Source organism: Oryctolagus cuniculus, chromosome 6 (genome assembly GCF_051225735.1).
Source record: "Oryctolagus cuniculus isolate XC-2025 breed Fujian yellow rabbit chromosome 6, ASM5122573v1, whole genome shotgun sequence".
Taxonomy (NCBI): domain Eukaryota; kingdom Metazoa; phylum Chordata; class Mammalia; order Lagomorpha; family Leporidae; genus Oryctolagus; species Oryctolagus cuniculus.
In genome coordinates this window covers 49,054,149-49,079,274 of record NC_142872.1, presented here as the reverse complement: position 1 = coordinate 49,079,274, position 25,126 = coordinate 49,054,149, and the positions used below count along the sequence as shown (strand labels likewise).

At 40.7% G+C, this 25,126-nt stretch overlaps 1 protein-coding gene across 10 annotated transcripts in view; it reads left to right on the top strand.

Annotated features, from left to right (window-relative positions):
• ATP10B (ATPase phospholipid transporting 10B (putative)) overlaps positions 1-25,126 on the top strand; it is a 356,253-nt gene that overhangs the window by 125,590 nt on the left and 205,537 nt on the right. For 3 of the 10 annotated variants that reach the window (XM_089335038.1, XM_089335034.1, XM_089335042.1), the window contains one exon: positions 19,196-19,354. The exons of 4 other annotated variants lie outside the window; for them this stretch is intronic. In XM_089335038.1, the coding sequence (XP_089191164.1) occupies positions 19,316-19,354 (39 nt within the window). In that variant the 5' untranslated portion in view covers positions 19,196-19,315. Of the gene's footprint in view, positions 1-13,910; positions 14,038-19,195; positions 19,355-25,126 lie in introns of all 10 variants that reach the window. 3 more of the 10 variants (XM_089335037.1, XM_089335035.1, XM_089335039.1) reach the window with 2 other exon arrangements.

Genomic DNA, 25,126 nt, shown 5'->3' with positions numbered 1-25,126 from the left:
TGATGGCTCTGGCTAAAACTTCCAGAACTATGTTAAATAGCAGTGGTGAGAGTGGGCATCCCTGCCTGGTACCAGATCTCAGTGGAAATGCTTCCAACTTTCCCCGTTCAATAGGATGTTGGCCATGGGTTTTTCATAAATTGCTTTGATTATATTGAGGAATGTTCCTTCCATACCCAGTTTGCTTAGAGTTTTCATCATGAAAGGTTGTTGTATTTTATCAAATGCTTTCTCTGCATCTATTGAGATAATCATATGGTTTTTCTTCTGCAGTCTGTTAATGTGGTGAATCACATTGATTGATTTGCGAATGTTGAACCATCCCTGCATTCCAGGGATAAATCCCACTTGGTCTGGGTGGATGATCTTTCTGATGTGTTGTTGCATTCTATTGGTGAGAATTTTGAGGATTTTTGCATCTATGTTCATCAGGAATATTGGTCTTTAATTTTCTTTCAATGCTGCATCTTTTTCTGGCTTAGGGATTAAGGTGATGCTGGCTTCATAGAAAGAATTTGGGAGGGTTCCATCTTTTTCGATTGTTCTGAATAGTTTGAGAAGAAATGGAGTTAGTTCTTCTTTAAATGTCTGGTAGAATTCAGCAGTGAATCCATCTGGTCCTGGGCTTTTCTTTGTTGGGAGGGCCTTTATTACTGTTTCAATTTCTGTCTCAGTTATGGGTTTGTTTAGGTTTTCGATGTCTTCCTGGTTCAATTTAGGTAGGTTGCATGTGTCCAGGAATCCATTTCTGATAGGTTTCCCTGTTTGCTGGCATACAAGTCCTTGTAGTAATTTCTGATGATTCTTTTTATTTCTGTGGTGTCTGTTGTTACGTTTCCTTTTTCATCTCTGATTTTATTGATTTGGGTCTTTTTTTTAGTTGTGCCAATGGTGTGTCAATTTTATTCATTTTTTCAAAAAACAGCTCTTCGCTTTGCTGATTTTTTTGTAATGTTTTTTTTTTTGGATTCAATCCTGTTGATTTCTTCTCTGATTTTAATTATTTCTCTTCTCCTACTAGATTTGGGTCTGGTTTGCTGCAGTTTTTCTAGATCCTTGAGATGCTTTGAAAGCTCATCTATTTGGTGCCTTTCCAATTTCTTGATGTAGGCACCTATTGCTATAAACTTCTCAACACTGCTTTTGCCGTATCCCATAAGTTTTGATATGTTGTGTTATTACCCTCATTTACTTCCAGAAAGTTTTTGATTTCTTTTAATTTCTTCTATGACCCATTGTTCATTCAGGAGCATGTTGTTCAGTCTCCAGGTGTTTGCATACTCTCTAGGGATTCCTGAGTTGCTAATTTCCACCTTCATTCTGCTGTGGTCTGAGAAGCTGCATGGTATGATTCTAATTCTTTTGAATTTGCTGAGACTTGCTTTATGGCCTAGTATGTGGTCAATCCTAGAGAAGGTTCCATGTACTGCTGAGAAGAATGTAAAATCTTTAAATGTAGGATTGAAAGTTCTGTAGATATCTGTTAGATCCATTTGGGCAATAGTGCTGATTAAATCTGCTGTTTCCTTGTTGATCTTCTGTCCGGATGATCTGTCTATTTCTGAGAGTGGGTTATTGAAGTCCCCCAGTACTATTGTATTGGAATCTAAGTCTCCCTTTAAGTCCCTTAACATACCTTTTAAATAAACCGGTGCCCTGTAATTAGGTGCATATACATTTATAATAGTTACATCTTCCTGTTGAACTGAACCCTTAATCATTATATAGTGGCCCTCTTTGTCTCTCTCAACAATTTTTTGTTTTAGATTTTATTTTGTCTGATATTAATATGGCTACACCTGATTTTTTTTTTTTTGGTTTCTGTTGGCATGGAATATCTTTTTCCAACCTTTCATTTTCAGTCTGCATGCATCTTTGTTGGAAAGATGTGTTTCTTGTAGGCAGCAAATAGATGGGTTTTGTTCCTTAATCCATTCGGCCAGTCTGTGCCTTTTAACTGGAGAGTTGAGTCCATTAACGTTCAATATGACTATTGATAAGTAGTGACTTTGCCCTGCCATTTTCCCAAAGATATTTTCTAGTATACGCTTTGAGCTTCCTATGATCTTTTACTGGTAGGTTTTCTTCCTTTACTTCTTTCCTTCTTTCATATTGATGGCCGTGTTTCTGTGTGTAGCATATCTTTAAGCATTTTTTGCAGGGCTGGACGAGTGGTGACAAATTCTTTCAATTTCTGTTTGTTGTGAAAGGTCTTTATTTCACCTTCATTTACAAATGAGAGCTTAGCAGGATATAATATTCTAGGCTGGTAATTTTTCTCTCTTAGTACCTGGGCTATATCTCGCCATTCCCTCCTAGCTTGTAGGGTTTCTGATGAGAAGTCAGCTGTGAGTCTGATTGGAGATCCTCTGAGAGTAATCTGACGTTTCTCTCTTGCACATTTTAGGATCTTTTCTTTATGTTTCACTGTGGTGAGTTTAATTACCACGTGTCGTGGTGAGGATCTCTTTTGGTCATGTTTATTAGGGGTTCTATGAGCTTCCTGTACTAGGATGTCTCTGTCCTTCTCCAAACCCGGGAAATTTTCTGCTAGCATCTCACTAAAAAGGTCTTCTAATCATTTCTCCCTCTCCATGCCTTCAGGAACTCCTAGAACCCGAATGTTGGGTTTTTAATAGTATCCTGTAGATTCCCAACAATATTTTTTAGATTTTTAATTTCCTCTTTTCTTTGGTTTGACAGTATACTTTCCTGTTCCGTCTTCTAAGTCCGATATTCTCTCTTCTTCACTCATTCTCTTTTTGAGGCTCACTAGTGTGTTTGTCATTTGATCTATTGAATTCTTCATTTCATTATGATTTCTCATCACTATCACAGTTTCATGTTCTACTAGTTGCTTCATTTCCTTTTGATTCCTCCTTAATATTTCATTTTCATGAGAGAGATTTTCTATCCTGTCCAGTAAGGATTTCTGTAGTTCAAGAATTTGTCTTTGAGAACTTCTTAATGCTCTTATCAATTTCTTGAGATCTGCTTCTCGCATTTCTTCTATGTCATCATCTTCATAATCTTGAATTGGGGTGTCTTTTTTCATTTGGCGTCATCACAGTACCTTCCTTGTTCTTGTTACCTGGGTTTTTGCATTTGTTGTTTGGCATTGTGGAGATATTCTTTGGTTTCTTTGCTGTGGTGTTTTTTCTCGTTATACTATGACTCTAGATTAAATGAACCATCTGCTTTTGATGGATCCTTAGAGGCTGTGATGGGTGTGGCCAGAGAGCTCTGTTTGGTTCTTCAGGGTTAAGGGTGTGCCAAAGATGACTCACCTAGGCTGTTTGTTCGCTCACTTGCTCTCTTTTTGACTCAGAATGGAAGTAATTCTGCACAGCTGAGTGGAATTGAGGGTAGTTGATGTATGAAATCTGGCCCCTGTGGGTATTAGTCTGCTCTATCCCAAGGACTGCACAAAGGGTTTACACAACCTTCAGTGTGGTCTCAAATTTCTCCGCAGTCTCTCACCAGGTTGCCAAGGTTGTGGAGTTTGTGTACTTGGTGAGTTCTCTCGCCCACCCTTGGATTTTCACAGTCTCAGTTCATTAGCTCCACACTTTCACTAGGTCCTAACCCCCAGTTATTTCTCCCCTCCAGAGTCAGGTTTTTCTGCTTGGCTGATGGCGGGCTCCGCTTTAAATAAGGTTCCCCTTATTTATTCGTTTTTTTTTTTCTCACCTCCAGTCGGCCTGGTGAAATTTCCCCAGCAGGGCTTCAAGCCTCATTCCCTCTAGGCTCTTTCTGCCTTTTCCCACCAATGACTCAGGTTACCGAGGTTTTTGTCTCACCTCCCCTTCCAGCACTGGCACGCAGTCTCCGTGGCTCGGCTTCTGCTCCATGGGTGTCTTTGCTCTCCCCGTAGGTCCTCCGTGTCACATCCACCTGATCCGGAAGTGTTTCCTCTGCAATTTTTTCCCCAAACCTTTCCTGAGACTACAGTAACTCTACTTTTATTAAACTATCTTTTCCTGGACCATCAGTGCGTGCCCTCACTATTCTGCCATCCAGGACTTGATTTTTTTTTGCAGCTATTGTGGATGGGACTGATCTCATAAGTTCTTTCCCAGCCATGGCCTTGTCCATACATACAAAGGCCATTGATTTTTGTGTGTTGATTTTATATCCTGCCACTTTGCTGAATTCATTTATGAGTTCCAATATCTTTGGAGGCTTTTGAATTATATATATATATATATATATATATATATATATACATATATATATATACACACACATATATATCATGTCATCTGCAAATAGGGATATTTTCACTTTCTGCTTGCCAACTTGTATCCCTTTGATTTCTATTTCTTACCTAATAGCTCTGGCTAAACTTTAAGGAGTACATTTAATAGCATTGATGAAGTGGCTATGCTTGTCTGGTTCCAGATTTTAGTGGGAATGCTTCCAGCTTTTCCCCATTAAATATGATGCTGGCTGTAGATTTGTCATAAATTGCCTTGTGTTGAGGAATATACATTTAATATCTTATTAGATAGGTTGTATATGCTCAGGATTCTATCCATTTATTCTAGGTTTCTTGGTTTGTTGGCATATAGCTCTTTGTAGTAATTTCTGATGGTTATTTTTATTTCTGTGGTATCTTATTACATTTTCTTTTTCATCTCTGATTGTATTGATTTGGGTCTTCTTCTCTTACAGGTTAGTAGAGCCGATGATGTGTCAAATTTGTTTATTTTTTCAAAAACACAGCTCTTAATTTCACTGATCTTACGTATTTTCGTTTGTTTCAGTTTTGTTTATTTTCTAATTTTAATTATTTCTTATCTCCTAGTTTTGGGTTTGATCTACTGTTCTTCTAGGTCCTTGAGATGCATTGATAGCTCATTTATTTGGTACTTTTCTGATTTCTTGATGTAGGCATTACTTGCTCTAACTTTCCTCTTAACACTGCTTTTGCAGTATCCCATGAGTTTTGATGTGCTGTATAGTCATCTTCATTTGTTTCCAGAATTTTTTTGATATCTTGAGTAACCCACTGTTCATTGAGGAGCACGTTGTTGAGACTCCACATGTTCACATTTGTTTTAGGGACTCTAGAGTTTTTGATTTCCAGTGTGATTGCATTGTGGTTCAAGAAGATGCATGATACGATTTCAATTTTTTTTTAATTTGCTGGGACTCACTTTATGGCCTAGTACATAGTCAATCCTAAAGACAGTTCCATGCACTGATGAAAAGAATGTGTAATCTGCAACTGTTGGGTGAAAAGTTCTGTAGATACCTGTTTGCTCCATTTGGTCTATAGTGTCAATTAAGTCTGTTGTTTCCTTGCTGATTTTCTGTCTGGTTGATCTGTTCATTGCTGGAAGGGAGAAATTACAGTACACCATTACTATTGTATTGAAGTCTGTGTCTGCCATTAGAACCACTAACCTTTCTTTTAAATAGCCATGTGCCCTGTAATTGGTGTATATACGTTTATTATAGTCCTATCTTCCTGTTGAATTCATCCCTTAATAATTACATAGTGCCCTTTGTCTCTTCCAACAGTTTTTGAGTTAAAGTCGGTTTTGTCTGATATTAGGATGGCTACACCAGCTCTATTTTAGTTTCTGTTAGCATGGAAAATTTTTTTTATCTTTTCACTTTGATTCTGTGTGCATCTTTGTTGGTGAAATGTGTGTCTTGTAGGCAGCAAATAGATGAGTTTTGTTTTTTAATCCATTCAACCAGTCTGTGTCTTTACTGGAGAGTTGAGGCCATTCATATTCAAAGTAACTGTTGATGAGTAACGACTTTGCCCTGCCATTTTCCATAAATATTGCTATTTTTGGTTGGATTTCCTTTGCACTTTTGTTGGAGATTTCCTTCCTTTATGTTCTTTCATAATGATGACCTTGTTTCTGTGTTTCTGTGTGCAGCACCTCCTTTAGCATCTTTTGCGAGGCAGATGAGTGGTAACAATTTCTGTTTGTTATGGAAGGTCTTTATTTCACCTTCATTCATAAATGAGAGCTTTGCAGGTTTCATTATTATGGGTTGACTTTTTTTTCCTTTAAGGACTTGGACTATATCTTACTGTTCCCTTCTAGCCTGTAAGGTTTCTGATGAGAAGTCAGTTGTGAGTCTAATTGAAGATCATCTGAAAATAATCTGACATTTCTCTTGTGTACATTTTAGAATTTTTTCTTTGTTTTACTATGGAGAGTTTGACTACAGCATGTTGTGGTGAAGATCTTTTCTGGTCATGTTTGTTAGGAGTCCTATGTGCTGCTTATAGTTGGACGTCCCCTTCTTTCTCCAAATTGGGCAGGTTTTCTGTAATTATTTCATTAAATAAGCCTTCTAGTCCGTTCTCTATTTCCCCACCTTCAGAAACTCCTAAGACCCATATGTTGGATTGTTTGATAGTGTCCCCTAAATCTCCAACATTGTTTTTCTTTCTTTCTTTTTTTTTTGTCTTACAGTAAGATTTCCAAAGATTAGTCTTCTAGTTCAGATATTTTTTGCTCTGCCTCACCAAGTCTGCTGGTAAGGCTTCTTACTGCATTTTTTTATTTGATCTATTAGATTCTTGATTTATAATAGTTCATTTTGAATTCTCATCAAAATCTCAATTTCATGTGAAAAATTTTCATTCATAGCCTGTATGTGTTTCTTTAGTTCATGGATTTACTTCTCATTACTTCTGGGTAATTGAAATTTTTTGAATTCCATTTCTGGCATTTCCTCTATCTCTTCATATTCACATTCTAACATTGAATTGTCGTGTTTCTTTATGGTGGGGTTGTCATGGTGTCTTCCTTATTCTTGTTTCCTGAATTTCTGCATTTGTTTTTAGGCATTTGTGGAGTTGATTTTTTTCCTCTGATGGCTTTTATCTTTCAGCTATTCTTCTGTGGCTTAGGGGAAGTTTGCACTTTCAGTGAATACCAAGAGGTGTGTAGTGAGTATGGCCAGGAAGGTCTGGTCTGTGCTTGACAGTGGGATGAATATTCAGGTATCTCAGTGCTCGGGTGCTAGCCCTCTGTGTGTTCCACACCACCATGTGATCTGCACAAATGATCTGCAAAGTGTTCACTGTGAGTACAGTTTCTGCTTCAATGACCTGCTTTAGGCAACCAGGGAGCTCCGAGCATGTTGAGCCACACCCAGTGATTGCCCAGAGAACCAGCACCTTCTCATGTAACCATGGCATCCCCATGGTCTCGGCACACCAGCCTCCCACAGTCTCTAGGTACAGAAGTTTCTCTCTGCCCTACCAGCCTGTCTAGTCAACAGAGAGGCAGTTGTTCCCCAGGACAGTTCTGCCTAGGTGTCTTGATCCTGGGAGGCTGCAGGCACCTCATTGTTGTATGTGGTTACCCAGCTACCTTCCAGCCATGCTCAGACACGGTGTGGACTGTGGATTGTTCCCTCCAGTAGAATCTCTGGATCACAGGCATACACAAGAGCCACTGGCTGAATGTAACTCCTTTCCAACCACTGCCACCAGTACTACCAAGAAGGTATCCTGTCTCAGCCAGTTGCTGTGCACATGCACAAAGACTGCTGCCCAAACCCAAAATGGTGCCTACCCTTTCTTAGCAGATGCTGTTAGGGGGAAATTGGGGTGAGATAAATGTGTCCCCTCTACTTCCTCTGGGTCCATAGGCAGCCTCTAGTAACCACTGCCCCCCAGGGCTGCAGTCCAGACTCAAACCACACTCTCCCTACATCTATGTCATCATAGGTTTCTGCAGTTCTGTATTACCTCATCTCCAACCTGGCACCTGCTCTGGCTCTAGGCTACTGTGGTTGTGTTCCTGTTTGTGCCTCACATCAGTACCCTCCACACAGGTCCTGATGCTCTTCTTTCTCTTACAGGATTTCCAGTGCAGTAGTGCAGTTTTCTCTCCAAATCTCCCCTGAGAGTGCTCTTCCTACACTTTTTTTTTTCCACTGTGTATCCCCATCCTAGCACAGAATGTGTTTCCCTAATCTGAGATCTTGGGATCTCCAAAGCTACTATGATTAGAAATTTAAGGAGGTTACAGGTAAATATATAAAAAATCATTTATTTTTATAAATGGGAAAAATAATAGGAAATGAAAATTAAAGTGTCATTTATAAGATCAAAACTTGTTGTCTATAAAACTCTGCTGAGATATTAAAGCCTAGATAGAAATACTAAATTCATAGAAGACTCAATATTATTAAAATATTCTAAAATTTTTCTGTGGATTTATGTAAATAGAATAATTGGGTGGTTTATTGGAGAAGATCCAAAAAATAACTCTAAAATTCATAGGAAAATAAAGACCTTAAATGTGAAGAGATTTTTGAAAATAACAAATATAGAAACCTGGTACAACCCAATAGTACAATATTAAAATATTACCATAAAAGTACTGTATTCAAGGAAATATTCATAAGCTATAGACATAAAGATCAATGGAACAGAGATCCCCAAAACCAACAGACAAATATGATAAATTGTTTATTAACACAGTAGCCAAGTTAATTAAACAGGGAAAAGATACTCTTTGAACAAATGGTGCTGTGATAATTAGCTATCCTAGAAACAGTTACACTACAGAATCATTGACAAATGAAAAGCTCAGAAAATACAGATTAATTACAAAGAAAGAGATTGAGAGACCTACTGCAAAAACAGAAGACAGAGAATATAGAGCTAGAGAAACATGACATTAAAAAGAAAGGTTTGTTTGTTTGAAAGGCAGAATCACAGAGAGAGACAAGAATCTTCTATCCATTGGTTCATTCCCCCAAAGGGCTGCAGTAGCCAAGACTGGGTCAGGATTCCCATCCCAGTCTCCCCCATGGGCGCAGGGGCCCAAGCATGTGAACCTTCTTCCACTGCTTTCCCAGGGGCGTTAGAGAGCTGGGTCGGAAGTGAAGTAGCCGGGACTCAAATGAGTGCCCATATGGGATACTGGCAAAGCATGCAGTGACTTAACCCACTAAACCACAATGCCAGTCCAGAAAAAAGTGACCGTTAACCCGAAGTATTGTTTAGGAATGAAGGGGCCAGCGTTGTGGCATGGTAGGTTAAGCCACTGCCTGAAGTTTAAAGAAAGCTCCTGGCTCCTGAAGTGAACTGACAGATGGAAGATTGCTTTCTTTGTTCCCCCTCACTCTTTATAACTCTGCCTTTCAAAGGAATGTATTTTTAAATGAGTTAAAACAAAATAAAGGGATTTTTAAAGACTAGGAGAATTTAACTATTAAGAGACTCACTGAGATGATTGGTAAAGAAATTAAACCACTAGGGAGGAAAATGGGATCAAAGAACATGTGGAACAAAATGTTTGAAAACATTTTGGGAAAATATAAACAAATTTTGATTATACAAGAGAACAATTATTATTTAACTTATTGCAATAAAATTAGAAAATTAATCCTGGAAAACAGCTAGTAAAACAGAGATGGAGGCAGAACAGAGAGGTAATCAAAGAGCTAAAGAATTCTAAATTCCACAAGAGAGGTGAAGATAGAAGTAGCTTCAGCCTTGCTAACTGTTCATGGTAATTGTAAGAAGGATAATGAATAAGAAAATACACTGGAAAACTTTCAATGTAGTAGGAGAAAGAAAATAGAGAAATAAGAATGGAAAGTTCTTCACTAGAAAGTACTGAATGATGTGTCAACTAAAATATATCAAATCACAAAATCAAAAATAAATTTACCTGTAAAGATGAGATTGGCATATTAAATCAAAATTGCTCATATCAACTTGATGTCACTTTCAACATTTAAGATACACAGTGCTTGAAAGCAGAGGATGTGAGGAGACTTAGGCAGAGTCTGACCAGAAAGAAGTTAGTAAAACAAGTAAACTATTACATGAAATAGTAATGCAAAATTATTGTTAAAATAAAGATACCCATAAACCTGATAAAAGTAGCAGGCTACCAGGAAGTCTAAAAACTGCATGCTTGAAGGACATAGCCTCAAAAGGTATACACAGATTTTCAGAATTTTAAAAACATAATTTTGAAGGGAGATTAGCATTGCTTTCTGAGCAATTGTGAGATCAAGCACATGAAAGTTAAATAAAACATAAAAGATTTGCATAATACATTAAGCAAGATTGATCATGGACACAAAGAACTCACCCTAATTAGAGAACATGTATCCTCTTTAAGTACATGCAGGCATTTACAAAATGGTCCATTCACTTAAAATAAAGCAAGTCTCAAAAAAATTAAGAATTTGTGAGAACAACTAATCTCTAAAATAGGTAACTTTTTAAAGTTCCTATACTTTGAGAAATACATAACTAGTAAATCTAAGAAAGAAATAATAGAAATTTTATAGAATACATAGACTTTTAATAATAAATTGCTAAAAAATGAAAATGACCATACCCATTTCAAAACCTAGAAGAAGAAATATTCATGCCTGAAATTCCCATATTTTGAACAGAGAAGATTTAATAAAACAAAGAAGAAATGCAATAGTAGTAAAATAACAAGTTTTTAAAAAGCTGGTGAAACAGAAGAAAAAAAATAGAATAAAAACTCAATAGTTGGTTCTTCAGAAAGACTTCCAAACCAGATGTACCAGATACTACAGTTTTTTTAAAAAACAGGATATCATGCACAACTTTAGGTCAGTGATTTTGAAAAGTATAAATTACCTGATTGATTCTTTAAAATTCATAATTTATCAAATCTGATTCAAGATAAAAAATAAATTCACATTATCATTGAAGAACAAAAAAGATCATAACCATTAAAGAAAATGGAATTAATAGTTTAAAGCCATCTTTCCTTTAGCCACAGTCCCTTCTGCATGCCATGGCAATTTTCAGGCAATTCTACATGTTCATGGTGCTGCTAAAATCACCAGGACACTGGGCCAGAACCGGAGAGACCACTTCCGACTCAAACTTAAAGCTAATATATAACCTTGAAGTGAAAAACAACCACAGCAAGAAACAAAAAATAATGGCTACATCACTAATGGCCATTGATGGATAATCTGAAATAGAACAATGAAACTACCAATTTAAGAATAGGAATCAGAAAACCATAGCCCATAGGCCAAATCTGTCCAGGAAACTTTGCTTTTTGAAAAGTCTACAAGATACAAAGAGCTTTGATATTTTTAAAGGGGCTGGGGAGGAGCAGTCACAGAGACCAAGTGACAGGTACAAAACCTCCAACATTTAGAGAGTTAACCTTATGGAGAAAGTTGCTCCATCCTTGATATAGATAAAAATGTAAAAATCCCATATGCTTGTCCTCAGACAAAGGAGAAATTTGGATTCAGAGCTAAGTACACAGGGAGATCTCCATGTAAAGATGAAGGTACAGACGGTAGTGATGTTTCTACAGGCCAAAGCATGCCAAAGGCACCCTGTGACCTCCTCGAAATGGAGAAGGCACAGAATAGATTGTTTCTATACCCTTGAGAGGGAACCGATTCTGCCAACACCACCTGGGCCTTGCGCTTCTATTCTCTGAAACTGAAATACTTCACTTTGGATCTTGAAGTTGCTTGCTTTGTGGTACTTGATAATAGAAATGTTATGTATTTAGCGCTGAAATACTTAGTTTGTGGTACTTAGTTTGCTTGGGCTGCTGTAACACAATTCTGTAGACAGCAGATGTCATGATATATTAGAGAACAATGGAAGATTTGTACTGAGAAAATGGTCTGGGAAAAATCTGAGAGTCTCTTACTCAAGTTGACATCAAGATATGATGGATCCAGTGGTGCTAAGGGTTTGGGTGGAGTGGCCCAAGGAGGGAGATCACTGTATCTCCTACAGTTAAGGTAGGGGAAAACCCATTAAACTCATGAAACGGGAGCAGGATGATGCGACAGGGGTTTTGATCAGAGACTATCAGTTGAACTTTTTGGAAGATAAATGATTGCCAAGAGTGGAATCGCCAAAGTTAAGTTTGTTCTCTTATGTTTGAAAATCCCAGGGCCATGTGCTAAGTAAAGCAGTAGTGACAACTCTGACAGATGGCTATCTATGTGCGAAGTAATTTTTTTAAATATTTTTTTATTTGAAGGGGAAAGAGAAAGAAAGGCAAACACAGAGAAAGGGAGACCTTTCCATCCACTGGTTCACTCACCTGAATAATGGAAGCAACAACATAGGTTTGGGCAACCTGAACCCAGGGGACTGGAACTCTGTCCTATTCTCCCATATGAGGGTCAAGAGCCCAAGTATTTGGGCCATTATGCGCTGTCTTCCCAGGTATATTAGCAAGAAGCTAGATCAGATGTGTGGAAGCCATGACTTGAACCGGCACTCCGATATGGGACGTGGGTGTTCCACGCAGTGGTTTGACCATAGTGCCACAGTGACTACTAATGTGCAAAGCATTGTCCCCATAAGGAATAAGGAGAAATCATTATTTCCACATTAATAAAATTATAGATTCATTAGAAAGGCCCCAAGCCTCCATGTTCCCTTCAAGAATTCCTTACACCATTTCTAATAAAATCTTCACTGTTAGTTTAAAACTCAAAGCGCAGCCCATTCTGTTTTTCCAACTTAAACAGTACATTTTAAATAGATATACAAGCATAAGGCTCAACATTCAAATGATGGTCTCCTTTCTTCCCTACCTCTTTGCAAATAGTTTGCGTTACTAGAGGCAATCACCATTACCAGTAAAGCCCGTGAATTTATAAAGAGTTTTATTTTTGCAACACAAAAGGAACAAGGAGACATACATTTCTGCCCTTCCCTTATTTTACTTCCCTTGGAATTTCCATATTGTTATATAGAGAACCGCTTATTTTTGAATGCTGTTTCTGTAATTTTCTCTTGCGGTTTCAATTCATTGCTAGATTCTCTTTTACTGGGTTGAACTGTGCATTTCTATAATTTTTTCTCATTTATCTTTTCTTTGAAAGTAGAGCTAATCCCACCTGTACTCTAAGAGCTCCTCTAAGAAGGAATGTTTCCCTGTACTAAAAGCACGGTTGCCACAAACACATGAAAAGACGTGATGAATTCGAGAATATTGGTTAAGCATATAGGTTGTTTGACTTCACATCTGGATTCTGTCCGTTATAGCTAAGTGAACTTGGGCAAATGATTGAAATTCTGTGTCTCCTCAATTTTCCTCACATGTGAAATGCAGAAAAATAGAGTGGATTATATGACTACAGTGAAATGCCTAGCAGACTGTTAGCTTAGGCAGTGCCAATTGTGGTGGTTGTCATTGTCATTGAGGAAGTAATCGGAGAACTTCTGGATAATACTTGGAGAGAAAACAAACATGGGTGAAGAGAAACCCCCACTCCTGTGTGACAGGGGCATGATTTCTCTGTGTGTGTGCGTGTGTGTGTGTGTGTGTGTGTGTATGCTTGTTAAGAAAAGATGGCAGAGCCCATTTGCCCTCCAAAACAGCCTTGTAGTGTGTTCACATGCTGCGGAACAGGTCCGCATCCGGGAACTCAGTAGGCTGTTTGTCTATTCACTGCTGTCAGAGGAGTAGAATGGACTGGCAGCTCTTCCCACAGAATTTTCTTTTTAGGGTCAGTCTTAGGAAACAACCTGTCCGGGCCGTGGTTTGAAATCTGTGAAGCATGTTCCCTAAGAGATTAGTTTTTGAATTGGCGAACTGAGGAAAGCAGAGGGTCCTCCCTAATGTGGGTGTGCCTCATCCAATCTACAGAGGGCCTGAATGGAGGGGAAAAATGTGGAGGAAGGGAGAATTGGATCTCCGGATGGTTGCAGCTGCACATCCGTCTTGCCCTGCTGTCAGGCTGGAATTTACACCATCGGTTCTCCTGGCTCTCAGGCCTTTGGACTTGAACTAAAACTTAGCTCTGGCTTTCCTGGGTCTCCAGCTGACAGCACACATCATGGGACCCCTCAGCCTTTGTAATCAAGTGAGCCAGTTCCTAATACACACATCCTTATGCACACACCCACACATCTGATTGGTTCCGCTCTCTAGATAACCCGGCCTGTGCAGAGCCCTGTGCCAACCTTGGAGCCATCTGCTCACACAACTGCCAAACACAAACAGGAGAGCGGGAGCCTCTGGGGCACTCAAGGCTGCAGTAAGCACTGTGTAAATGCTCGTAAGTACCTTGTATTTCACAATACCTGGCACCCTGGCAAGCAGCAAGACAAGTTTCTGGCTCTGGAGTTTATGAGTTGGTCCCACGTGGCCATTCTAGGCAGGTGTGACCCAGTTAGTGAGGTCACTAGGAAATGGCCACCTGCGCTTGCCAAGCCTGAGTCAACAGCATTGCCAGCAGCTCTGGTTCCACTTCCAGAATGAGCAGACGACTTAAGAACTCCATGATCGGAACAGTTTAAGATACACTTAATTTGTGTGTAACAAGATGCCATTAAATACCAGCGATAGTTTAATAGGGATATGCTGAGATGCTGCCACAGAGGCGACACAGTATATAGGGCTGCTAAGTTATTTTAATCAGCAGCAATTAAGTTTTAATATTCCTTAGCAAATTGGGATGTTTGGTATGCACAGGCCTAAATACAAAATATAAACAATGAAATATGGTCTTTAAAACCCTTCTTTAACCCAATAAACAGAATAAAATTTTGTTACAAAGGAAGATACAGTGTGCCAAACACCATTCTTAGCACTTCTCAGGTAATACAGTGAACTCTCCTAATTACACCACGATGTTGACTTGTTTGTATTTCTAACTTTTACAAGGGCACTTCAAAAATATATAGAAAGTAGAGGCCGGCACCGCGGCTCACTAGGCTAATCCTCTGCCTTGCGGTCGGGGCGCCGGATTCTGTCCCCGTTGTCCCTCTTCCAGGCCAGCTCTCTGCTGTGACCAGGGAGTGCAGTGGAGGATGGCCCAAGTACTTGGGCCCTGCACCCCATGGGAGACCAGGTTAAGTACCTGGCTCCTGCCATCGGATCAGCGCGGTGCACCGGCCGCAGCGTGCCAGCCACAGTGGCCATTGGAGGATGAACCAACGGCAGAAGGAAGACCTTTCTCTCTGTCTCTCTCTCTCTCACTGTCCACTCTGCCTGCCAAAATATATATATATATATAGAAAGTAGAAATAAAAGACAAGTTTATTTTCCTACAAAAATTTTGAAATCCATCCATATGAGGGGTCTTCAAAAGCATTGTGAAAATGTTATTTTAAAACACAATGCATGTATTTCAAACATTTCTAACACCAAAATTTTTCTGGCATCACAAGTTTTAATTTGATTTTTCTGCAACTTTCTGAACTACGTTATATGTGAGGAAACAGTCACAGGGTACCCATATACCCTAAGGTCTAACAACTATGAAGTAATGGAGCCAGGATTCGAACTCCAGCAGATTGAATCTGGAACCCATAGACTTAACTGATGATCATACTGTGTCCAAAATGATTGCAGACCTGCAAATGCCTAGTTTTCAAGCTCTCGTATAGTCTAATACTACTACTATCCTGATTGATAAGTTGTATGACTGTAGGATACGAAGCCTGATTTCTCATGTGGAAACGGCCCGTCCTGATGAACGCTCCCATGGCAAGGTAATACATGTGAGTGCCTAGCACAGGGACTGACACATAAGGGGAACTCGAGTTCATCACTGGATAAATATTTATAGAAGACTCTCTGTTTCACCTGAGGTAGACACTAGAGATCAAATGACGAGCAAAAATAGTCCCACAGGGTCTGTCCTCTTCACACACACACACACACACACACACTCTAAAGTCCAGACAAGTGCTGAGAAAGGCAGGTATGGACTACTATGAGACTATAAAGAGAAGCCTTTGAGACAAAATACAGGCGTCCGAGGAGGTGATAATCACACGTGAACCTCACCTCAGAGAAGTAATTTGACCAAACACATACATAAGCAGCAGAAGTATAGTATTTAGTACATAGTTTATTGTTTTGTCTTAACTTTTGTTTTTGTTGGTCTTGTTTTTGTTAAGAATCTGAGCCTTTGGATTCAGGAAACCATCAGGGCACAAAAGATGGGGTCAGGAACTGGTGTCAGAAAAGTCATCTCTGCTTCTCAGTGAATCCAACAGGGGCAGCATTAAATGAACCTCAGCTTTGGCCTGCTGTAGCACAGTGTCCAGCTTACAAAGGGTGCTCAGCAAATGTTAAAAAAAAAAAAAGCCAAGAATGTAGAAAGGCTAGGATTTTTGTGTCCATATTTGTTTTTCCTTGTTAATATGGCCATGCTACAAGAATAAAATTATTCCACCACCCACAAGCTATTTGACCTTGAGTAAGTAATCTTTTTATGCCTCAGTTTCGTCCTTTGAAAGATGGATTAACATGAAGATTAAACCAGATAACATATAAAGCACTTAGCCCAGTTCCTGAAATATGGCAATGTTAACTCAGCAGTCAATGGCATGTGATAATATGAACAATTAATCCATGCATCGCGCCTTAAATGGTTGATCATAGCATCCTCATTGTACATAAAAGGGAACACAGGTTTAGAGGTCTAGGGTTATACAGCTCAGGAAACTGAAGTCAGCCTGTTTTTCAAGCCCACCATGCTGGGTGAGCCTACAGCAGCTCTTGGTGCAGGGACATCCATGGGAAAAGCATGGAACAAAGAAGCTGCTCAGGGACCAAGTACCAGAGAATGAGGTCAGCTAGAAGTAGCTCCTTCCTTCTGAGCAACTAGCTGACACTCTGTTCGTTGATACCTAACTGCTTCTCATCCTGCCTTTTTCTGGAATGGGGATGAGTTTTAGGATTCTGGAACTGGAGAGAAACTCAATCCTCTTCTATGACCTCAGCAAGAAAAAGATGAGAAGCAAGACGAAAGCATGCCTCCCTCCACTCTGGGACTGTGGATCTTCCCACAGTAATGGCTGCAAGTCTGAGACCAATCTGAGCCCCCTCTAAACATCTTCCAGTGGTCAGGAGGCTGCAGCTACTAGTAACATTAAGGGGAAAAAGATGAAAGACCTCAGGTCCTTAATAGCACACAGCAGCTCTCGGGGGACCTTAGCTGTGCCTCTTTCCTTGTGTTTTGAGATTTCCTAGGTCGAGTTTCTCAATGTTAATACATTGAATTTTGTTGAGCAGGGGAGAGGCTGTTCTATGTATTAATTGCAGGATGTTTAGCAGTATCTCTGGCCTTGGCCCATTTTGCTATCAGACTCCCTGGTTGTGACAACCAAAAAACATCTCAAGACTTTGTGCTAAATATCCTCTGGGGGCTAAAATTTGCCCCAATTGAGAGCAACTAATTCAGGTTGACTGGAAAATACACTGATAGTGGATTAGGCACCTTCCAGCTTACATTTAGAAGCAGAGTCAAGAGTTTGTGACCTGACGTTATCTGAGGAAAAGCACTGTGCCACCGGGCTAGAACTTTTGTGTCTTTGCACATTGGGGCAAATCAGGAAGCCATTGGCTCATTCCCTGGCCTGTGGAAGGAGATAGGTATGAAGCACTCAGCTTCTTCAGCTTATTGTAGGGTATTTGAGCCCCATCAGTATTTTTAAGAAATAGTTGCTTAGCAGCTAATGTGAGATGGTGTGCAGGTGTCAGGAGAGGGCGCTAAATGAAAACAGTTACTGGCCGGCGCCACGGCTCACTAGGCTAATCCTCCACCTTGCGGTGCCGGCACACCGGGTTCTAGTCCCGGTCGGGGCACCGGATTCTGTCCCAGTTGCCCCTCTTCCAGGCCAGCTCTCTGCTGTGGCCAGGGAGTGCAGTGGAGGATGGCCCACGTACTTGGGCCCTGCACCCCATGGGAGACCAGGATAAGTACCTGGCTCCTGCCATCGGATCAGCGCTGTGCACTGGCTGTGGCGGCCATTGGAGGGTTAACCAACGGCAAAGGAAGACCTTTCTCTCTGTCTCTCTCTCTCACTGTCCACTCTGCCTGTCAAAAAAAAAAAAAAGAAAGAAAGAAAAAACAGTTACTGCAGAAATCCCTTCCCTGATTCATCTACCATATGCACAGGCAAACTGGAAGACTGAGATCAGTCTATAGGGATTCTACCAAGCTGGTAAATAGGCATCATGGCCATTACGCCTTCCTGTGTCCTACAAATATTTCTTGTCCATATCTTTGCAAGACACTGTGCTAAACAAGGTAGAAGATAATAAGGTACAGAAGGCATTGTTACTGACACCAAAGCTTCCAGTTTGTTTGGAAATATCATAGGGACTACACAGCTTCTAAGTAACTTCAAGACCTAGACTTGGAATCCAAATTTGGCCTCTGGTTAACTTAAGGTGTGTGTGTGTGTATACATACGCATGTGCATGTATGTGCACAAATATGATTTCTGGGTTTGGAATGATGGGGTGGGCTCTTTGTAATGACTGATTTGAATGAGAACTTCTATCTTCCTTGCCAAGATCCCTAGTTTGGGATGAGTGTGGGTTTAGGAAAAGGAGTTATTCATTTAACAGATTTGCTGCTCAGAAATAGATCAACCGGACAGAAGATCAACAAGGAAACAGATTTAAATGACACTATAAATGGGTCATCAAAGAGGGAGGTACCTTTCTCTGAAGGGAGGAGAGAACTTCCACTTCGACTATGACTTTGTCTAAATATGATCAGAGTCGGTGAACTCAAAAGGCTTCCATAGCCTTGGCAACTCATGACTGGAGCCTAGGGAGATTACTGATGCCATAAACAAGAGTGTCAAATTGTTAAGTCAACAACAGGAGTCACTGTGCACTTACTCCTCGTGTAAGATCTCAGCCCTTAATGTGCTGTACATTGTGATTTAATGCTATAACTAGTACTCAAACAGTATTTTTCACTTTGTGTTTCTATGTGGGTGCGAACTGTTGAAATCTTTACTTAATATATACTAAACTGATCTTCTGTATATATGAGAAATGAAAATGAATCTTGATGTGAATGGAAGGGGAGAAGGAGTGGGAAAGGGGAGGGTTGCGGGTGGGAGGGACGTTATGGGGGGGAAGCCATTGTAATCCATAAGCTGTATTTGGAAATTTATACTCATTAAATAAAAGTTTAAAAAAATGACACTATAGCCCAAATGGATCTAACAGATATCTACAGAACTTTTTATGTTACACTTAAATTTACATTCTTCTCAGCAGTACATGGAACCTACTCTAGGATTGACCACATGCTGCGTATTACTAAGTTCAGAATTTTGCACTGTGAATCTGAGGTGATAAGAAAGCATATTGAGTCCATTCTTTCATGCAGTTACTACCGAATAGAGAAGATAGACATTAGTTGGAACTCTCACACAATTTGTAATTGCCATTTGTCATAGGAGCTACGAAGGGAAGGATCAAACATCCATCTGTGACTCAGTCTGGTGGCAGTTGCAGACTGATGGGGAGGAATGCTGCAGAGTCTTAAGGAGCTGTTGCCAAGAAGGAATTTGTAGGATATGAGCATAAGTGGAGTCAACACAGGATCTTTGGGACAGGTAAAGCAGTGGATTGCCAAGGGAGGCGTTAGTCACATTTCTATAGGGCAGGTAGCATCAGTTTTGTTCCCAGTGGGATTTATGTCTTTGAAAACTCCTCATGAAGAGAATCAGTGTTCACAAAGAGGATCCTGACAGCTGGGGTACTGGCTGAATACACCACCAGTGGCTTCCTGCACCACAAAAATCAAGGAGGAGGACAAAGTTGTCAAGTTCATGGAAAACTCCACCATGAACTTGTGGAAGTAGCTCCGGGGGATTCGGAAATCTGGGCAAGGGTCTTCATCTTGTGAGTTAGGACTAACAGCCATCAAACTGTACATGACAGACCTACTTAATGAGAAGCAAAAGAAAGTCCTTGGTGGCAAGAGTAAGTGGACAGGGAGATGAAGAGGGAAGTTTCAAAGCCTTGAAGTATGGATATTTTAAATTTCTTAAGTGGATGTCATTATTCATCAATATTTCCCAATGGTAGCTAGGAAATATTCTCTACTGACACAGAAAATACTGAGAATCACAGGGGAATGGCCTATCTCTGCTGAATCCAGTGCACTAGGAAAACAAATGTATTACAAGAAAAATCAAGAATATGTAGAAACTGTTAAGCAAGACCCAGAATTGTTTACTTGAAAGAATGGGCTAGAGGGGCTGGCATTGTACAGTGGGTTAAGCTGCCACCTGTGATGCCAGCATCCCATATAGGTGGCAGTTTTTGTCCCAGCTGCTGCACTTCCAATCCAGCTGCCTGCTAATGCACCTGGGGAAACAGTGGAATATGGCCCAAATGTTGTACCCTTGCACCCAGCAGAAGATGACCCAAGTGGATGGGCCCTAAAAACATGTGGGAGACTCAGATGAAGCTCCTGGCATCATCGTGACCCAGCTCTGGCCATTGCAGCCATCTGAGAAATGCAGCAGCAGATGGAGGATCTGTCTGTCTGTGTCTCCTTCTCTCTCATTTTATCTTTGAAATAAATCATTTTTAAAAAGAATGCACTATAATTTATATCTAGATTTTTATTCATAACCTACTTTGTGTAAAACATTGCAGTAAGAACTCAAGATTTTAACATTAACAATGGACAGTATTAATGGATCAAATCCCAACTCTAGCTATACGATAAAATCTAAGTTTCTTAACCATGTTTTAAACCATTTTATAAGATTTTATGTATTCATTTGAGAGGTAGGATTACAGACAGAGGAAGAGACAGAGAGAAAGGTCTTCCATCTGCTGGTTCACTCCCCAAAATGGCCACAACAGCCAAAGATGAGCCTATCCAAGGCCGGGAACCAGAGCTTCTTTTGGATCTCCCACATGGGTGCAAGAGTCAAGCATTTGGGTCATCTTCTCCTGTTTTCCCAGGCCACAAGCAGAGAAATGGATGGGAAGGGGAGCTTCCGGGACACAAACTGGCACCCATTTGGGATGCTGGTGCCACAGGCAAAGGCTTAGCCTATTATGCCACAGCATTGGCCCATCTTAACCACTTTTACAGGTTCACTATTATAAAACGAAATAATTGTGTCTATATACAGGAGAATCACCAACAAATAGTAAATGTATATAAGTATTACTATGATTATTGTCATCATAGGCCAGACTGTATTACAGTATTTCATTCAATCCTCATAATTTTGGCACTTTACTATATACATTTTATAGCTGAGGAAACCCTACAGAAATTAAGCAATTAACAAAAATTGGTTAGCTACTCAATGGCTGAGCCAATATTTAAAGCCGCTGTGTTGGACTTCAAGTTCATACTTTACTGTCCTGGAACAATAGGATTATATAATAGCTGCCAGTAAGTGACAGCTATTGTTATTTCCATCCTTAACAGTGCTGCCCATTTTCCTCCTTAAATAAGAGTTCATAGCATTTGGTTTAGAAACTGGCATGTCAACAGTGCTCCAACTCAAGAGTCTTTATTACAGTTGGTTAAAAAAATGAGCTATAAATTCCTAATCAGAAAACTTTTCATCTTGAATGGCTGAGAACTCTGAGTGATTCTCATCTGCTGGCAAGAAGAAAGAATATCACTTTTCTAGGACTCTGAGAAGCTGAGAACTCTAAGTCCTATCACACCGCACAAAGCTGTACATTCCAGAACCTTCTGGCTTCTGCCCCACTTCCCCATTAGGCCATTCTTCCTTCCAAACAGCACGTTTCCCCAAATGTTAGACAACTAGCATTCGTGAATGGCCTAATTCCGACTGAATTCAGTCATGTATTGATTTTTGGGCTCATACGGCAAGTTGTGTTGAGAATTGAAGGAACATGCTTTCCATCCCTTAAATAAACACTTTGCTCAGACATGTCAGCAAGCAGACCTTTAGCATTAATTAACAGGGCTTTGGAATGTTAATCTTTTCCATTAGATCAGAAGGGGGCTAGAGGGAGGAGGACAAAATGCAAACACATGGCATCACCACGTGTCGAGGGAAAGGAGCTACATTCACACTGCAGAAGTAGACCTCTGTTGGCCTAAAAGTAGAAGGAAAGTGCTTGGAAATCTCGGGTGGTTAAGGGTGAGGACATTTGAACCAGAGGACTCATCTCCCAGAGGGCTGGCTTGCACCTGGTCAGTGGGCAGTAATGGAGCTGAGGGCAATGCAAATAAGAGACATCGCAGCCTACAGAAAAGGTGTGGCAAAGTGTTCTGAGCATGCAGGGTTTTTTGCTCATTTGACTTACCTTTTCCTAAACATAAATCTGGGGGAGAATATCTGTTCCTGTATAGTCTAGCATCCTTTGATGGATTTCCATTTCACTAATAATAAAGCAGTGCCCAATTTGTCCCCTTGATTAGTGTCCTAGGGCTGTCATAAAATTTACCACCAGTGGCTTTCAACAACAGAAATGGATCCTCTCTCGGTTCTGGAAGCTAAACACGTGAGATCCAGTGTCGGAGGGAGCGTTTCCTCTCCACAGGCTCTGGAGGGAGGTCTTCCTGCAGCTGTTTAGTTTCTGTTGAGGGACAGAAGTTCCTGGAAGTTCCTTACTTGTAGATAACTCTGCTCTCTGTCACAAATCTTGGGATGAGAGCCCACCACTCTACTGTTATGACCTTACCTCCTTGAGTTAGAACAGTAAAGACCCTGTTTCCAGTAAGGTCACGCTCTGAAGTTCCAGATGGACCTGACATGTATGGGGACATTTAATCCAGAAAACCACATCCCGATTCCTAGCTTCTCCAGCTGAGCTCGAGCCATACTAGTCTCCCTTCAGCTTTCTAACCTTCACCCTTAACTTACACCGTTGGAACTTCCAAGTCCTCTCGGCTCTTGGTCTGCTGCTTTCAGTTACCATCCTGGCTGCCTCCTCCTTATGCTTCAAGTCTTTTTAAATGTCATCACTTCCTGTACCTATTCAATATGAGCCCCCTCTTCCTTTCACCTCTCCTTAGTCTTTGTATTTGTTTCTTTCTAACCTTGAGCACCATAGCTATACTCTGCCTGTCTGTCTGTCTCTCTTTGCGTGTGTGTGTTGGGGGCCGGGGGGGGGGGCGGTATTTTCTTAGTGTCCTCACTAAAATGCAAATTTATCTACCAGGACTTCTGTGGTTAGTTTGTTCCCACCTAGCTTGTTTGCCCACCATCCAACAATGCCCTTGGCATGTTACATACTTAGTGAATCATTGTTTAGTAAGGAAATCGCTTGAATAAACATTATAACAAGGCATTGAGCAATGTACTTAGGAGATATGAAATGTATAAAGTATAACCTCTGTCATCAAAGAACTTAGATCAAAGGCAAGATCAAAGGTAGACACAAATAATTCCAAGCCATGAAGAGTTAAGTTCATGGGAAAGGGACTAAGAAAATGTGACACAGAAGCAACTCAGAGCAAACAGTCTCAGGGGAGGAGAGGGACACAGGTGGAGGTACACTTGGAAAGTTGCCTTCAGAGCAAAAGGAAGCTGGTCCTGATGCAGAAAGTGAGAGTAATTCATTCTTGACGCAACTATGGATAATCTCCATCTGCGACTGGTCTGGGTGGAACATATGCAGTGGGTGTCTGCACCCAGCTGCCATGGCAGGCAAGGCAATCAGGGGGAAGGTGCAGCAGATGATACCTTTCCCAGGCCTGGGTCCCTAGGCTCTCGTTCCTTCAGATGGCTGTGAATCTGTGTGTGATAAATGAGTTCTGACACCCAGCAGCAAGTGGAGAGCATTTGCACCCACTCTGACTTGGGTGCCCCAGAGGCTACAGTGTGTTCTGCATGGCAATTTTCTTTCTTTCCCTCCCTAAAAAGATTGTGTAAGCTACTGTTTAAAATGAATTCTGATGCTCCTGAGACAAACTGCATTTGACCTTATTCTCTGAGAAACAGCTGGCTTGAAAGAGCCGTCTTTTCTGCCTTCTACCCCTTTGCAACAGCCTTCTGGTCCTCCAGATGCCGTGGGTGGTTTCTCGGTGAAGAGTTCACTTTAAAGATTTTCATTTCCTCTAAGAGTCTACAACATGGCAGAAGAAAAAGGAACCACTTGTAGTGCGATAATTAGCAAGCAAAGTTGTTTTTGCAATTTTCTTGTAGGCATTAAACGTCCTCCAGGAAGAAAGAGATACTTAGGAGGGACACACTTAAATGAGTTTCAAGGCCATAGTAGGTAGAGGTCCTGAGGATGTAATTGTGGCCTTGACCCTAATGTGAAGGAATTCGTTTAGGAGGCTCTGTTCTTAGATAGTGAAGTAGATAACATACGAACAGAGCTTACTCAAGTGCATTTGGCCTAGTGGTTAGAATGCCAGTTATGGCGTATTTGTCTCAGATCACATTGCCTGGGTTGGATTCGTAGTCTGGGTCCCGACTTGAGCTTCATGCCATTGCAGACCATGGAAGGCAGCAGGTGATGGTTCCCATGTGGGAGACCTGCATTGAATTTCTGGCCCCCAACTTCAGACTTGTACCACTCGTGGCTCTTGCAAGCATCCGGGGAGTCAGATAGCACATGGGAGCCCTCTGTCTGTTTCGCTGTGTGTTTCTCAAATTCAGTTCTTTGAAAAAAGTACTTACCTCAGTTACTGCCACATGGTATAAAACCAGTTACTATTAACTCTATTAATATTGAAAAAACTCATAAGAAATAAGAACAAGTATATTTCCATTCCAAAAACTTAAATCTAGTATAGTTATTTCATAGTATGCATTTTCTGTGAACTTTTTTGAAGAGTTCCTATCTTAATGTTTTCACATGGTTTTTGGAAACAGAAATCATCACAGGACCAAGAACAAGACTGAGACTCCTTGAATGCCAGCTAGTATAAAGCCCAGAGGGACTTGAAGAGGGTTTGGGGAGAAGGAAACTGAGGTGATGGGAGGAGAAAGGTGGCAGAGAAAGGAGCAAGGACAGCAGGGTAAGTAAGAGCTGCCAAGACAGGAGGTGTAGGACGTGAACACTGCAATCTTAGGAAAGCTCTGGATCATGGTATGCACGGCGCTGTTCCCCATATCTGCTTCGTACTGAAGTACTTGTCACCAAGTGCTGCTCACCAGCAGGTTCCTGTCGCCAACCTAGAACAGTTGGTGTGGTGAGGTCACTAGAACTGGAGAAGGAGGCTGGTTGAACCCATTGCAGCTATAGAATAGATGAAGGCCATGTGAGACTTGAGGCTGCCATAACAAAGTGTCACAAAATAGGTGGTTAAAAACAGTGGGACTATATTTCCTCCTAGTTCACATCCAGTACCCAAAAGTATAAAACCCCACAGAGCCATACTTCTCTGGTGGCTATTGGCATTCCATACTTGTGGCCATATCACTTCA